Raw genomic sequence first — 13,346 nt, 5'->3', positions numbered from 1 at the left:
AACCAGTAAAAGAACACCTAAAGCGAGTGATTTACTGGGGGACAATTGGGCTGCAATCCTATATCCACTTTCCATAGAGTAGGCCCCATTGAACAAAACGGGATGAAGATTTGTACAGGATTTCACTGTTAAGGTTTAAAATGCAGAGGGGGAAAAGACTTAAGTCCATGCCCAGCTCTTCCTGTGTTAACTGAAATGGGGCGGGGGAGGGGGCAGCTCAATCCACAGTTAAACTGTGGAATTTGATACAAGCTACCAGCATGAGTTTGACCAAACTGTTGGAGGCAGTGGAAGACAGGAGTGCCTGGCGTGCTCTGGTCCATGGGGTCACGAAGAGTCGGATACGACTAAACGACTAAACAACATTCTAAGTGTGATGTTCTCCCTGCTAAATCCATTTCCCAGGACAAGCACCTTCTGGCCCCCCAAATGTCCTTGGACCCCAACTCCCATCATTTTCTGACCGCCAGCCACGCGGTGAGGGGACCTGCAGTCCAGCTACAGAGCTGTCAACGTTTCCCTTTTTTTACGGGAAATTCCCTTATTCCGAATAGGATTCCTCGCAAGAAAAGGGAAAAGTTGACAGCTATGGTCCAGCAACACCTTGCGGAGTCTCACCTTCCCCACCCAAGCGAGAAACTCCCATTGAGCACAGCGAGCCAAAACGCGCGTAATTACGCACGGGAGTGCGCCGTGCGCAAGACCTCATCCTTAGATCGCTATGGATCCTCAGGTCACCAGAGGCACGCGCCTGGGTTTCTTTCTTGGCAAGGGGCGAGCTGGGGAACAAGAAGATCCCCCTTCCCGACTCCCTCCCTCCCCCGCCCTTGGCTCCCGAAGTAAAGCCGAGCGCACTCAGCTTCCTTTCCTGATTGGAGCCGGGGCTGTTCCGGGGCCTGGTCGCGCCGCGCAGCAATCACTTCCTGCTCCTCCCCTTCGCCGCTCGCCTTGCCGGGTCTTGGAGAGCCTGGGTTTCCCCCGCAGGCTCCGGTGGCGCTGCGCGCCGCTTTCAAACGCCGAGCCTGCAGCCGCGATTGGAGGGGCGCAAGGAGAAGGCGTCGCCTTCAAAAACAAAACACCCGGCTCTTGGCGCCGCCGGGAAACACCCGCTACGGGAAGGTGAGTGTGGAGTGTTCTTACAAGGAGCGTGTAGCGGGAGGGATGCGGGGAACTCGGGAGCTTACGGGGCGACAGCGGGGAGCTGCGTTCAGACGTGTGGGGTTCTCCCGAGTGCCCGGTGGGTTCTGGAATAAAAACGGGGCGAGGTGAAGAAGGCAGGCAGCCAAGCAACGCCAGGGCTGTCGGATCGCTGCACGTTTGTGATGATACAAGGGCAAGTGACAACCGGAGTCGCCTTCCTACAAAAACAAAAACCCCCATATCAGTTCACCATAAAAGGCTTGGTCACATTTGTTTTCAAATGCCATATGCCGTGGAGGCAAACTTTAATTTATTTCTGTGCAGCAGGCTTTGCCAAGCTGATTCTCCTCCCTGTGCTTTGGACTACAATTCCCATCTGCCACTGCCAGCGCAGTTGTGCTCCAAAGCACGTGGAAGGTGCCAGGCTGGCAAAGAATGCTGTTCATTCATAATATGAGTGCCCATGTGCTGTGCATATGTGGCATGTCTTGTCCTTGCTCTTGTGTAACCACAGCAGGTCCTCAGTGGGCTCATTGAGACTCAGCAGCAAAATGCACTTTTTGCTGGTCCCTTTTGACAGCTGCTTGTCCTGACCTTTCTCAGATCAGCCTTATTATTTCCCAGGATTTCCCCCCTTTTTGTTGCCTCACATGAAGTTGGTGTGTAATTTGTGTAATTTGCACCATACAGTGGTACCTCGGGTTACATATGCTTCAGGTTACAGACACTTCATGTTACAGACTCTGCTAATGCAGAGATAGTGCTTCGGATTAAGAACTTTGCTTCAGGATGAGAACAGAAATCGCACGGCGATGGCGCAGCAGAAGCAGGAGACCCCATTAGCTAAAGTGGTGCTTCAGGTTAAGAACAGTTTCAGGTTAAGAACGGACCTCTGGAACGAATTAAGTACGTAACCAGAGGTACCACTGTACTATGCTATCCTGCCCACCTAGCAGTTCAAAAGCACATCAAAGTGCAAGTAGATAAATAGGTACCACTCCAGCGGGAAGGTAAACAATGTTTCCATGCGCTGCTCTGGTTTTCCAGAAACGGCTTAGTCATGCTGGCCACATGACCCGGAAAAAACTGTCTGCAGACAAACACCGGCTCCCTCGGCCTATAGAGCGAGATGAGCGCCGCAACCCCAGAGTCGTCCGCGACTGGACCTAATGGTCAGGGGAACCGTTACCTTTACCTTTATGCTACTCCCCCAGGCTTGGTGTTTATTCTCCTCCATTGTTCCCCCCTCAAAAATCTGCCCATTCCTCCTTATGGACATGCAAGGTGTCCTGGCACTTCCGTTTTTTAAAAGAAGGGAAGCGCTGCATCCAATCATCTGCTTTCCTTTGTTTTAATGGATAAACAAAAGAAATAGAGAGGATTTTTAGGGTTTCTCAATCATGTCTGCTTTCTTTTGTGCTGTTTTCACTTATAGCTGCTTGTAGCTTGTTTGCACAACCTTAATTTATGTTTATAAAAATATTTTTATGCTGCCATCAAAGTGGTTTACAACAAAAGTAGATAAAACCGTACAGTAAAAACCATATAAAAAGTCAGGCATCAATTAACTGTTGTGGACGGATGTATTCTTAATTGCCTGCATAGGCCCCGGTAGAGTAGAAACGTTTTCAGTAGGCACCTGTTGAATCTATGTCGTCTTCTTCTTCTTTGGCGATCACTCGTAGCCAAGTAAGATTGTCTTCCATAAACACGGTTTTAAAAGTGAGTCTGTAAGTGACTGTGGAGGCCAATTCTGGATCCACATGTCCTTCCACAGTGGGGACATTGGTTTCCAGGTGGGAGTTGATCACGGTGTGGATTTGCCAAGCGTGCCTTCCCCTTAGCACGTTTCTCCCTTGCGTCCTGAGTTTGAGTGTCTTCAAAGCCCATGACATCTTTGTAAAGGCTGTTCTCCAATTAGACCGCTCACAGGCAAGTGTTTCCCAATTGTTAGTGTCTATACTACATTGGTTTTTTTTTAGATTTGCCTTGAGACAGTCTTCAAACCCTTTTGTTGACCACCAGCACTTTCCATTTTTAAGTTCAAATCTATTGCCTGGGGCAGTGACACTCAAGGCTTGGTTTCTGGTTGACAAATGAGCCAAACCAACTTGAGGAACGGCCAGTGATGCCCCTACAGATGATCTCGGTCACTGAGCTGAGATACAAGGGTTCAGACAATCCCCAACATACCCTGGACATAAGCTGTTCAGGGCTTTGTAAATCAATACAAATAAGATTGCTGTTAGCATTCTGGATATTTGCTTCTTTATGCAAACAGCGAGGCTAAACTGGCCAACTGCTTCCTGCCTGCTAGGGACCCAAGTAAACTACAGAGAGATGACCTTATGATGAAGCTCTGTTCAAATCCAGAACTAGCCCAGCTGGGTTGTTTCAACACTGTTGTGACAGGTTGGTATAACTCAGTGACAAGTGGCCAAGAAATGGCTATGGCTTCAGAACAATGTGGGATATGAAACCATGGGTTAAATTTGGTGTCCTAGCCTACTTGTTCTGAACCTGTTAGCCATAGTTTCTTGGTTTAGATGAAACAGGAAACTATGGCTAGTGGAAGAGTTCCTGGTTAGTTTGTTGGCTCAGCTCAAGAGAGATTTTTTAAAGGGGGCTGTTGATCTGGCCAAATATCTATTGTATAATTTGACTTCTTAAGGTGAGATAAGATTTTCCTAAAATTGCTTAAGTAAACGGCTAAGTGTGGTTTATCCCCATAAGGAGAAAGTGGGCTCCTAAGAAAAGGATGAGAGAAGGATCGCAGGATCCTATGGCCTGATTTGGAATACTGAATCACACATTATTATTATTATTATTATTATTATTATTATTATTATTAATATCCTGCTATTCTGTTGTCAGTATCCAGAGTCACAGTTAAGCAGTTGAAAGCGTTATATTTGCACCAACTGATTGAAGTGGGAAACAGTGTTTTGATATTGGATATTTCACCTTTCAGATGTCGGCTCTCCCTAGAAGAACTAGAACTGCACCAAAACCACGGATTCCAGAAGATGAGCTGCCTTCCTTCCTTAAATCGTGAGTTGAAATTTGTGTGTAGTACTTTTAAAATCCAAATTACCCATAATTGGAACAAGTTTCATCAGTCTAACTGTAGTATGGTTTGAAAAGGTATACATACAGATATAATTCATTGGAATAAATTGAAACTGTATCATACATTGGAATAAATTGAAACTGTATAAATTGGCTGCATCTAAAATGATGCAGAAAAAAAATCTCTCCCTCTCTGTGCAGCGCCCTTTCACCGAAGCGGCAGGAGAAACGGAGCCCCTTCCATTTCTCCTCCCACTTCACAGAAGGGGCGCTGCACAGAGAGGGAAAGCTGCGCAGCACCTCTCCAGTGAAGCAAAGCCAGGAGAGCAAGAGGGATTGGTGCGCACCGACCCCTCTTGCTCTTCTGGCTTCAGGGATAGCTGCCTGAAGCCTCCGGAGCACAGAGGGAGCGCTCCCGCTGCACTCCGGAGGCTTCGCGTTGCTTTCACTGAAGCCATGGAGCCTGCATTCGCTCCATAAGACACACACACATTTCCCCTTACTTTTTAGGAGGGGGAAAGTGTGTCTTATAGAGCGGAAAATATGGTATATCTTGGTTTGGATAACAATAGCTCATGAACAAATGACAAATTTTAAAACTAAGTTTAAATTTCAATTGGACTGACCATGTATTAAAAATAACTTGATTACACCTCCACCCATTGGTTGATGGTTGGGGCATTCTGAATTTAAGTAGTTACCTCAGTTTTCGAACGTAATCCGTGCTGGAAGACCATTTGAGTTCTGAAACGTTCGAAAACCGAAAACTCAACAGCCGACAGCTGGGCCTCAGGATCTTGCACACATGTGGCATGTTCGACTTCTGAGGTGTGTTCGAAAACCGAAGCATTTACTTCTGGGTTTACGGCGTTCATAAACTGAAATGTTCATCAACAGAGACGTTTGAAAACCCAAGGTACCGCTGTATTATGAAGGACAACCACAGTTCCCCAGGTAGGAGAAGGGGCTGGCACAGGCCACAGTCATCAACTGCCTGTGCTTTGTGCCCCTTACCTGGCCTGCCCCACCTCCCACACCATACCTCCCCCCCCCACCCTGAACCACCGCGATTCCCTCCCCACTCTCTCTGCTCCCCCTCTTCCCAGGCACATCCCACAAAGAACCCCGGATTTAAACACATACAAGTTAATAACAGTTTTAAACATTTTAAATATTGAGGTCATGGTGACAAAACTAAAAACGGCATGCCCCAAACCAGAGGTCTATTCAGCCGCCACAGCTTTCACATTACAGTCAGCCATGGCCGCACCCTGCTAGGCTGGGTGGAAGAGGCCTGCTTGCCAGGCAGGGAGCAGATCCCACAAGACTCGCATCCCATAATGACATGGAGTGACACTGTGTCAGGGCATCCTTGATTGAAGTACAGTGGTACCTCTGGTTGCGAACAGGATCCGTTCCGGAGCCCCATTCGCAACCTGAGCAGAATGCAACCCGTGTCTGCGTGTGCACGGGTCGCGATTCGCCAGTTCTGCGCATGTCATTTTGAGCGCCTGCACATGCGCGAGTGGCGAAACCCGGAAGTAACCCTTTCCGTTACTTCTGGGTCGCTGTGGGACGCAACCTGAAAAGATTTAACCTGAAGCAAAAGTATGACTGTAGTGAGCAGCTTGTAACCACCGATAATTTAGGGTTAATGTTTTTGCTGTAGGCCACACCTATAATGATGCCAAGTGTGTTTGTGTGGAGTCGAGGGCCTCCCCCTGGCCTAGTGGACCACAATATATGGTGCGTGAGTGTTTGGCTTGGTTGCTCACTCTTTGTATAGGTCTCCTCTTTTGGCAAAGTCACTTGAGTAACGCAGATGGAGTCCAAAGAGAAAAATCTTGATAACAGTTTGCTGAGGAAATGGAACAAAAGCTGTGTACATTTCGAGGGAAATGTAACAGAAAGGTTTTTTTCTTTCTTAGGTCACGCCTTGTACATAGAGAGACGTACAACCAAGCATAAAATTTTCCTCAGAATCACACACCAATCAGAGCACATGTTACCTCAGCAAAGGCCATGCCACTCTGCCACACCTCTGCCTATTTACCTGTCGGCTAGCTGAATTTAAAACAAAGATAGGACTACAATTTCAAGATCCTGAGTTACTCATGATGGGCACCCTGCTTCTCAGAAAGAGTCAGCAGCAATTTGTTGCTTTTACCTCCATCCTTGCCCTCCATTTTGCCTCTGAGATCTCTTGCATGCCCCTTGGCCTCAAATACTGATATTTGTTTTTTCCTCCCCCTTTCTTTAACATGACAGAATCGCATATAGCTTCTCTAAAGTCAGTTCCTTCTTTATTTAGATCTTCAGAATCGGAAGAGGAAACGCACGAAGATGAATGGGAACCAAAAAAGAAAGTCGCAAGGAAGGCCAGTGCGCCCAAAACAAAAGTGTCGAGAGCAAAAAAACCCACTGTAGCTGCCCAGAAGAAACCAGCTGTGCCTAGGAAAAGGACCAAGAAGGTGGCAGTAAAAGAGGAATTGGTAAGTCATAGAATCTAGGAAGCAGTTTACTTTTCAATGCATTGGAAAGAGTGTATAACAATTGTTGTAAAGGTAAAGGACCCCTGGTTGGTTAAGTCCAGTCATGGGCTACTATGGGGTTCTCATCTTGCTTCAGGCCAAAGGAGTCGGTATTTGTCCACAGATAGCTTTTTTGTCATGTGGCGAACATGACTAAACCACTTCTGATGCACAGAGGACCGTGACGAATGACAGAGCACACGGAAACACCATTTACCTTCCCTCCACAGTGGTACCTATTTAACTGCTTGCACTGGCATGCTTTCGAACTGCTAGATTGGCAGGAGCTGGGACAGAGCAACAGGAGCTCACCCCTTGTGGGGATTTGAACCACCGACCTTCTGATTGGCAAGCGCAAGAGGCTCAGTGGTTTAGACCGCAGCTCCACCCGTGTCCTTGTAAAAATAAATTTCTGTGGAAGCAGGGGTCTACACTTGGAGAACCTCATACCCAGTTTGGTTTTTCACAGGTGCCTGGGGGAATTTTTCTTCTCTGTAAACTGTATACTTATGTATTTGGGAGAAAGTCCCACTGAATGCAATGGGGCTTCCTTCTGAGTAAAGATGTACAGGAGTGCAGTGGTAAAAGACTACTGAGTCCACAGTCTAAAGTTGTGCAGACCCTTTGCTGTGTGCACACAGAACTTCATGCAAGCAGAATCCGACCTTTCATTTTGTTCTGGGCATCAGATGAATTTATGTCGCGCGGACAGCACAATCCATGACTTATGGAAGAGAATGGGAAAGACTCTGAACACATGAAGAACATAAGAGCATGCTAGATCAGGCCAATGGCCCATCTAGTCGATTATCCTGCTCCCAGAGCCTGTGAGAAACCCTCAAGGCAGGGCCTGTTGCTTCCAGCAGAGCCGAGCCATTGCAGTTAGTAGCTATCAATAGTTCTTTTCTCCTTGAATTTGTCCAGTCCTCTTTTAAAGCCACCCAAGTTGGTGTCCATTGTTTTGCAGTTATTAATTTTGCGCCTCCAAATCAGACATGTTCAACCGGTTGACCACGATCGACAGATGGATTACCGTGGTGCTCCAGGTCGATTGTGGGATTAAATAAAGTGATCCCCTGGGTGCTCCTGATCGATCATTGGATTTTAAAAAGTGGGCAATGAATGTCCGTGCCCTCTGGTGCTAGGTTCCATAGACGCCACCACCGCAGGGAAAGCTTGTATTCCCTGCGATGGCAGCAGAGTGGGGGAAGGAAGGAGGGGGGTGGAGTGCTGTGCAAGCGTTTGTTTTTTTTTGCACTCCCCCCCCCCGAAAGATCAATAATTGGGCAAAGCTCCCCCAAACAAGTTCTTGCCAATGACAATGGGTAGTTTTTTTGTACTGGGAGTAGATCGCAGTCTCTTGGGAGTTGGACATGCGTGCTGTAGATGAACAAAACTGAGTCTTGTATTGAAATAAAAAAATAATTCTGTCTAAAAATATGGTTCAAAAGCTTTACCTCGCAAAACTTAAACTCAAACAACTTAATAACAAAGTTACATTCACTTAGTGAGCACAATTCAAAGTGTTGGTGTTGACCTTTAAAGCCCTAAACGGCCTCAGCCCAGTATACCTGAAGGAGCATCTCCACCCCCATTGCTCAGCCCAGACACTGAGGTCCAGCTCCGAGGGTCTTCTGGTTCCCTCACTGTGAGAAGTGAAGCTACAGGGAACCAGGCAGAGGGCCTTCTCGGTGGTGTTGCCCGCTCCTCCCATCAGACGTCAAAGAGATAAACAACTATCTGACATTTAGAAGACATCTGAAGGCAGTCCTGTTCAGGGAAGTTTTTAATGTGTGACATTTTAATGTATTTTTAATCTTTGTTGGAAGCCGCCTAGAGTGGCTGGGGAAACTCAGCCAGTTGGGTGGGGTACAAATAATAAATTATTATTATTATTAGTGATGCATTTTTGTTCTGAGGTTATGCTTATGGAATGGCCAGAACCCTACAGTTCTACATCCAAAGCAGCTTCCAGCATATCCGTTTATGACTCTTGGAGCGAGGCTGAAACTGGTGTCATCATGTGACTAGGCCGGGCAACATCAGTACGTTTTGTTGTTTAGTTGTTGAGTCGTGTCCGACTCTTTGTGACCCCATGGAGCAGAGCACGCCAGACACTCCTGTCTTCCACTGCCTCCTGCAGTTTGGTCAAACTCATGCTGGTAGCATCAAGAACACTGTCCAACCATCTCGTCCTCTGTCGTCCCCTTCTCCTTGTGCCCTCCATCTTTCCCAGCATCAGGGTCTTTTCCAGGGAGTCTTCTCTTCTCATGAGGTGGCCAAAGTATTGGAGCCTCAGCTTCAGGATCTGTCCTTCCAGTGAGCCCTCAGGGCTGATTTCCTTCAGAATGGAGAGGTTTGATCTTCTTGCAGTCCATGGGACTCTCAAGAGTCTCCTCCAGCACCATAATTCAAAAGCATCAATTCTTTGGCGATCAGCCTTCTCTATGGTCCAGCTCTCACTTCCATACCATACATCATTACTGGGAAAACCATAGCTTTAACTATAGGGACCTTTGTTGGAAAGGTGATGTCTCTGCTTTTTAAGATGCTGTCTGTACGTTTAATCTCTCTTATTTTCATCAACGTGCATTCTAAATGTGTTTTTGGTGCCTTGGGCAGGACACATCGGTGCCTATTGCAGCTCCTGGAGGGAACGAAGGTGCGTTTCACCTGCTGCAGCCTAAGGAAGAGGAAGATGTCAAGGCGAAATCTGCAGCCCAAAAGCTCCCCGTGAAAGGGCGCCCAGCCCACAGCCTGGAGAACGCCGAAGGACCCTCCACAAGTGCCGCCGCAATGAAACGAAAAGTGAAGTCGGAAGAGTCGGAAGAAGATTTTACATTTGACGAGCCTCCTTTAAAAAAAACAAATTCAGCCACATGTCCTCAGGGAAAGCCTGTGAAATGTGCGGCGAGTGCCAAATTGGACGAAGACCATAAAATGAACTGGGACATTGTGCAGGTATGAGATCTTTTCCCTTTCATAACAAAGCTCACATAAACCTGTTGCAGCATAAAGAAAGCCTGTGGTCTGGACTGAGATATAAATTTGGTTTCTGTTGTATATAATAGCAGTGCTGGATGTATTCCAGGAAGCAAATTAGCCTTTATTTATTTTTATAAAATAAATTGCATACTTTCCCCTCTTCTAATGAGAACCTACCCTGAGCGTAAGCAATGGTGCAGGAAGGTTACAATTAGTGTTGGGTTTCATGAGGGAATATCAAAAAGAGGTCATTCAGATATTTGTGAACAGAATGGCGGGGGTGGGATAGGAAGTTTCTGTTTTTCAAACTATTGAACCTGGTGTTACAAGCTCCACGGGTAGGGAGATACTGAAAAATTAAAAAAGAACGGTGTATCTTGTTCACCTTCATTCTGGTTTACAGGTTTTAAAGCTTATTCATAAAAGAAGTACACCAGTTTTATAGGCAGTTAATTCTCATTCCCAGTATTTTATATTGGGAATGGATGTAGCTCCGTGATAGAGCACCTGCTTTGCATGCAGAAGATCCTGGGTTGAATCCTGGCATCTCCAGGTACGGCTCAGGATTGTCCCCTGCCTGAAACTTTGGAGAGATGCTGCCATTCAGTGTAGACACATCTGGGGTGAATTGACCCAATGAGCTGACTCTATATACAGTGGTACCTCGGGTTACATACGCTTCAGGTCACAGACTCCGCTAACCCAAAAATAGTGCTTCAGGTTAAGAACTTTGCTTCAGGATGAGAACAGAAATCGTGCTCTGGCGGCGCGGCAGCAGCAGGAGGCCCCATTAGCTAAAGTGGTGCTTCAGGTTAAGAACAGTTTCAGGTTAAGAACGGACCTCCGGAACGAATTAAGTACTTAACCCAAGGTACCACTGTAAGGCAGTTTCCTATGTCCCCATTTCTTTTTAAGCATTAGCTGCTCTGAGGTAATTTTTGAGGTATTTAATTTAAAAACAATAAGAAATCAACATGGCTTCAATAATAATAATAAAAACAATAAATAAATAAATATTAACTTATTTATACCCTGTCCATCTGGCTCCCAACAGAATATGATAAAGAACATCAAACGTTAAGAGCTTCCCTAAACAGAACTGCCTTCAGATGTCTTCTAAAAGTCATCTGTTTATTTCCTTGACATCTGATGGGAGGGGGTGGCAAGAGGTGCTTGCCAGAGGCCAGATCTGACAGCCCTCCCAGCTGCCTGGAGCCTGCTGCCATGAGGACATTGCCTCACCTTGCCTCCTGGGTGAGCTGGCCTTGGCGGCTGGAGATTGAGATTTTTTGGGGGATTGCTAGGTTTATTCTTCACTGCCAGGAGAAAAGAGAAGGAGCTCTTTTGCCTCTGTTGCCTCACCGCAGCCTGCCCTCTCCCACTTCAAGTTACAAACACCTCAGGTTACGAACGCTTCAGGTTGCAAACTCCACTAACTGGGAAGACTTACCTCGAGTTGAGAACTTTGCCCAGGATGAGAACGGAAATCGTGTGCCGGCGGCGTAGCGGCAGCAAGAGGCCCCATTAGCGAAAGCACGCCTCTAGTTAAGAACAGTTTCAGGTTAAGAACGGACCTCTGGAACGAATTAAGTTCGTAACTAGAGGTACCACTGTACTGGGCTACACAAGCTTATACAGTCATACCTTGATTCTTGGATTTAATCCATTCTGGGAGTCCGTTCGACTCCGGAAATGGTTCAAAAACCAAGGCACGTCTACCGATTGGCTGCAGCCAGTCTGAAGCCGCGTCGGACATTCGGCTTCCAAAAAATGTTCACAAACCAGAACATTCACTTCCGGTTTTGCGACGTTCGGGAGGTGATTTGTTCGACAACTAAGGCGTTTGACTACCAAGGTACCACACTACTACAACAACCCACTTTTGTGAGAATCCCAATTGACTTGCTGGGCTTCTTATTTACTGTTTCAGGTCTTGTCGCAAAGGACTGGCGTTGAAGAATGGGTGTGTGCGAACATAATCCGCCTCTTCAACGACGACAATACTATTCCCTTCATTGCCCGCTATCGGAAAGAGCTTATAAACAACATGGAGGCCGATGCATTGCGTGAAGTGCAGCAGACGCTGGAAGAACTACAGTATGCCATGTGGTGGAGGGCGGTGGCAGTGGAAAGGGACAGAGGACACATAAAAAGTCAATAATAATAATAATAAGAATAAGTTTTAAATTACGGCATGCCCTTTACTTGCAGGTCCCAGGGCAGGGCAGGTTGAAACTGTTTAAAATTAAAAACAGTCAAAACAGATTGCAGTCATAGGAATCGGGTAGGCCTTGGTCACCAAAAGCTGTATAGTGAAGGTACCAAACACACTTTTGTGGGGCGGGAATTCCACAACTTATGGGCTACCATAGAGAATATCCTCTCTTGCCCCCCACCACAAGAGTGTTAGAATTACTGAGATGGCCCCTTCTGCTGAGAGGGCCTGTAGAGAAGGACAAGGCTTTTCAGATATTTTGAACCCGAGTTGTTTAGAGTATTTAAATGCGTATAACAATAATAATAATAATTTATTATTTATACCCCGCCCATCTGGCTGGGTTTCCCCAGCCACTGTGGGCGGCTCCCAAAAGAATATTAAAATCATGATAAAACATCAAACATTAAAAACTTCCCTAAACAGGGCTGCCTTCAGATGTCTTCTAAAAGTCAGATATTTCCTTAACATCTGATGGGAGGGCTTTCCACAGGGCAGGCGCCACTACGGAGAAGGCCCTCTGCCTGGTTCCCTGTAATCTCACTTCTCTCAGTGAGGGAACCGCCAGAAGGCCCTCGGTGCTGGACCTCAGCTGAGCAATGGGGGTGGAGATGCTCATTCAGGTATACTGGGCTGAGGCCATTTATGGCTTTAAAGGTCAGCACCAGCACTTTGAATTGTGCTCGGAAACGTACTGGGAGCCAATGTAGGTCTTTCAGGACAGGTGTTATATGGTTGGCGGCCACTCCTAGTCACCAGTCTAGCTGCTGCATTTTGGATTAATCATCATCATCATGAATTTATAAAAAATGAAAAAAACTTTGTCCAAGTTTTCAAGGTGACACAAATGGATGTCTGAGAAATGTTACTAAGGGAATTGGTTTCTAGGAAAGGATGTGCTTCCCCTAAACCTAGAACTTGTTTTCAGGTGAGCAGAAGGTACGTAAGAGGCTGTCAGTCATCTAGCTCAGTATTGTCCACACTGACTGACAGAGGCTCTCCAGGGTTTTAGGAAGGAGTCTCTCCTAACCTTTCCTGGAGATGCTGAAGACCTAACCCGAGACCTTCTGCATGCAAACCAGTTGCTCTATCACTGTGCTGTGGCCCTTTCCCAATGCTCTAACAGTGGTTCTCAACCTGTGGGTCCCCATATGTTGTTGGACTACAACTCCCATCATCCCTCAGCTCTGGCCTTGCTAGGTAAGGGTGATGGGAGTTGTAGTCCAACAACATCTGGGGACACACAGATTGAGAAAGGCTGCCTAGAAGGATGTTCTGTTACATTGCCTTCCTACAGGCCTTTAGGTTGGGAGAGATATAATATAGGAAATGCATTAATCTCTAAGGAGCTGGCTTGCCCACTGCCAGTTTGTCTAGGGTGGATTGCAGAACCTGTCTGAGATGCT

General features: G+C 46.6%; 1 protein-coding gene across 1 annotated transcript in view; it reads left to right on the top strand.

Annotated features, from left to right (window-relative positions):
- Positions 1-309: 309 nt before the first annotated feature.
- Positions 310-13,346, top strand: part of SRBD1 (S1 RNA binding domain 1) — a 173,580-nt gene continuing 160,543 nt past the window's right edge. The window contains exons 1-5 of the mRNA XM_083733186.1: positions 310-1,119; positions 4,112-4,191; positions 6,521-6,701; positions 9,363-9,701; positions 11,656-11,822. Of these exons, the coding sequence (XP_083589312.1) occupies positions 4,112-4,191; positions 6,521-6,701; positions 9,363-9,701; positions 11,656-11,822 (767 nt within the window). The 5' untranslated portion in view covers positions 310-1,119. The remainder of the gene's footprint in view (positions 1,120-4,111; positions 4,192-6,520; positions 6,702-9,362; positions 9,702-11,655; positions 11,823-13,346) is intronic.

This window comes from Podarcis gaigeae (assembly GCF_964106915.1).
Source record: "Podarcis gaigeae genome assembly, chromosome: 3".
In the NCBI taxonomy this organism is placed as follows: Eukaryota; Metazoa; Chordata; class Lepidosauria; order Squamata; family Lacertidae; genus Podarcis; species Podarcis gaigeae.
The sequence above is the reverse complement of the archived record's forward strand: the minus strand, read 5'-3'. Positions and strand labels throughout refer to the sequence as shown.